We start from the raw sequence: 3,000 nt of genomic DNA on the forward strand, positions 1-3,000 counted from the left end.
GTTGATAAGCATATACAATTTTTTCAATTATGAAAATAATAAAAGCTGTTATCATTCCACAGCACATCATTAAAATTACTAAAGAAACTTGATCTATCCCAATCGCTTCTACGTTGGCATTATTAAGACGCTGACTTTTCTCCGTTAACCAACGATCTACTAACTCATCCCACAATCCAACTTCCTTTAATCTGAGTATCCTGTACACATAAAAATTACTTGTTCACATAGCATGTTAACATTATACCTATGTATACGATGGTATTATAATCGCTTTTTACCCGAGGTCGATGGTCCTTTTGTATTTAAAATTCCTCGCAATGCCGGAAGCTACCCACATTCTGAAGTAAGATTGTCCAATTGGAATCACTTCACATCCAATTTGACCTCTTGCTTTATACTCGTCTTCACCTTGGAGTACGGTATACTCCTTTTTACCTTTTATACATGCCAATTTAAACATTTCCTCGACTGTTGATGTAACGACGACGCGTTTTGCAGTTCTTACCAGTACATAAGGTTTGTTAGGGCTTAACTATAAATTTTTTAATATCCAATATCTGAACATATACTTGATGTAATTTAAAGATTAACAAATTACATAAATGAATCTAATAAATAAATTATATCAAACGTATTTTATTATTACCTTAAACGCGATATCTCCAATAGAACCTTTCAAAATAACAACGTCATATGAGGTATCGGTCAGCAGAGACTCTAGATTATTAAATGGCGGTATAACGTTAATCCTTTTTGCTACATAAAGGAATAACAAAGCTCCAAATGCCATCGACAATATAGAACAAAAGAAACCCAGCGATACTTCAAATATTCTTGATCTTCCAACAAGAACATCGGGAGTATAGCCTGTTACAGTTATTACTCAAATTAATAATTTTTTGTTATTACATATATCATTTAATGATTAAATATCATTTTATTTCGATAAAGATATTGCGACTATAGTCATTTTTGTATTATTTCAAAATAAAGTTAACCTTCTCGCATAACAATTATGACGCATTTATAAAATAAAAAATCTGACTTCACTTAAACTCTATACCAAGGTAAACATTTTGACAAAAAATGTCACACTATGTTCATAAATGTGATATGATATGATATGATATCTGCATTGCTTTTTAATTTAGCTACAGTTAAAAAATAGAAACAGGATGAAACATATTTATATTAATCATACATACTTTGATTGCAGAACATTCCAAAGGTGTAAAAAATATGATCGCTAATGGCCGAGCGTCTGCAATTATTTCCGATCCGTGCGAGAATAATTTGTGACCAAAAACTGCATACGCTCAATAATAGACACATAACCAATATAAAGCACCATATTTTCCAGGAGAACACTTTTGCCATCCATGTGCTGTCGTGTATTATCTCATGTTGAATATATAATCGGTGGCTGTAAAATTATTATACGATTGTTATAGCATGGGGTTTATAAGAATAAATTTTATACGTTGTTATATGTCTCTTTTTTAAAGTTGCATTCTTTCGTCTTTATTTAGCATTTTAGAATATGTCATCGTGTGAAGCACTTAAAGCGTACCTGTTCATCCATAAAGGCATTGTAAAATCAACTGCTATACGTCGAACGTTGTAAGTTTCGACTTTTGGAATCGCACTAGTTTCATTGCGCGAAATTATACTTAGTAATCCTTGCTCAAAAACGGTATGGTTTTTCGATGATGCACCCAGGCCAGTTTCATTTGATTTTATTGGCTGTAATCTAAGAATATGAAGTATCCTTTGATTGTACATGTAATTTATCGTTAGCCAGCTTTGCCAACGATCCTTTAATATAATAAAAGTGGTTTGGATTACAATTTAATCTTACGTAAAATTCAATTTTTCAGAAAGAAGAGTCCACAATTCACCGCAAAGTCCTGTAACTTTTGTATCGTTATCGTAAAATTCGAGAAAATGCGGATCCTAAAATACATGAAGAAATTGTCATCCAGTCTTCGCAATCAGTTTATATTTTTTAGTTTGTAATTCTTTAATAAATTGTATGACGTTGAAAGAATAGTAAATAATTTAAAATTGTTTCCCGAAATATAGAATAAGAAAAATGATTCTTTCTTGCATTATCACAGTTATCACTAAAAAAATACGATATTTCTATCGATCATTATTACTTGGTCCTCTTGATACTATTAATTTATTGAATATTAATTTTACTGAGAGAAGTGTGGAAATATGTATAAATATAATAGAATATCCAAAAACTCATTTGAGCTTCATGGAAGCGTACCTGGAAGGATGTTAGCGTCAAGTTGCGCAATTGGAAATTGTGGATTTCCAGTGCTCGACTTTGTTTAAGACGTTCTTGTTGCAGCATGGAAAATATCGGCACGCTGGAGATTGGCACGAAAGTTTTCTGCGTTTTACTCCAAATCACGCCGTTCATTGTTTCGGACAAAGCTCGACTTAATCGGATACAACGCTCGGCTCACAAAGACAATTTGCAATGTGCTTTGCCGATTTACAACGATAATGATATATATATTGTTATTTTCGTAATATAATTACGGAAATTATTATTATCATGCATATCCTTGATCGCATTTTGATCACGGTGAAACAGTGTGCAGTTAAATTGCAGATAAATTGTCTTTTTTATGCTGAAGATAATTTAACTTGCAACATTTATTTTTATAGCAGAGAAAAAGAGAAAGAAAATGTTTATGTATTAATGTTGCATTAATGCAGTGTCCATTTAAAACTATTTATTTTTTGATTAGAACTTCTCATTTAACGAAGAGGGTATAAAATATTATACATACCTTATATAGCTAGGTGTTGCCGGATCATGTACAGTACAAATATACAATGTATTCGATGCACGTGCTTTGTAAGGATTTTAACGTAGATTGAGATATGATACAAATATACTTTATTTACGTTACGTTTATTCATGGCTAATAAATTTTAGTCATTATTATAATATGCAGGATAAAGGATTTGCCTTTTGTC

General features: G+C 31.5%; 1 protein-coding gene across 1 annotated transcript; it reads right to left on the bottom strand.

The window, feature by feature from the left end:
* Positions 1-16: 16 nt before the first annotated feature.
* Positions 17-2,434, bottom strand: LOC112465469 (the record flags this gene model as incomplete). Its single annotated transcript, XM_025033031.1, has 7 exons — positions 2,279-2,434; positions 1,862-1,956; positions 1,574-1,753; positions 1,209-1,426; positions 650-870; positions 282-535; positions 17-200 (listed from the first exon to the last, which is right to left on the bottom strand). Coding segments are annotated over exons 1-7 (1,308 nt in total), but the record flags the coding sequence as incomplete, so codon positions are not given.
* Positions 2,435-3,000: the final 566 nt, after the last annotated feature.

The sequence above is a fragment of the Temnothorax curvispinosus genome, unplaced genomic scaffold, assembly GCF_003070985.1.
Source record: "Temnothorax curvispinosus isolate PA1 unplaced genomic scaffold, ASM307098v1 QBEX01015215.1, whole genome shotgun sequence".
In the NCBI taxonomy this organism is placed as follows: domain Eukaryota; kingdom Metazoa; phylum Arthropoda; class Insecta; order Hymenoptera; family Formicidae; genus Temnothorax; species Temnothorax curvispinosus.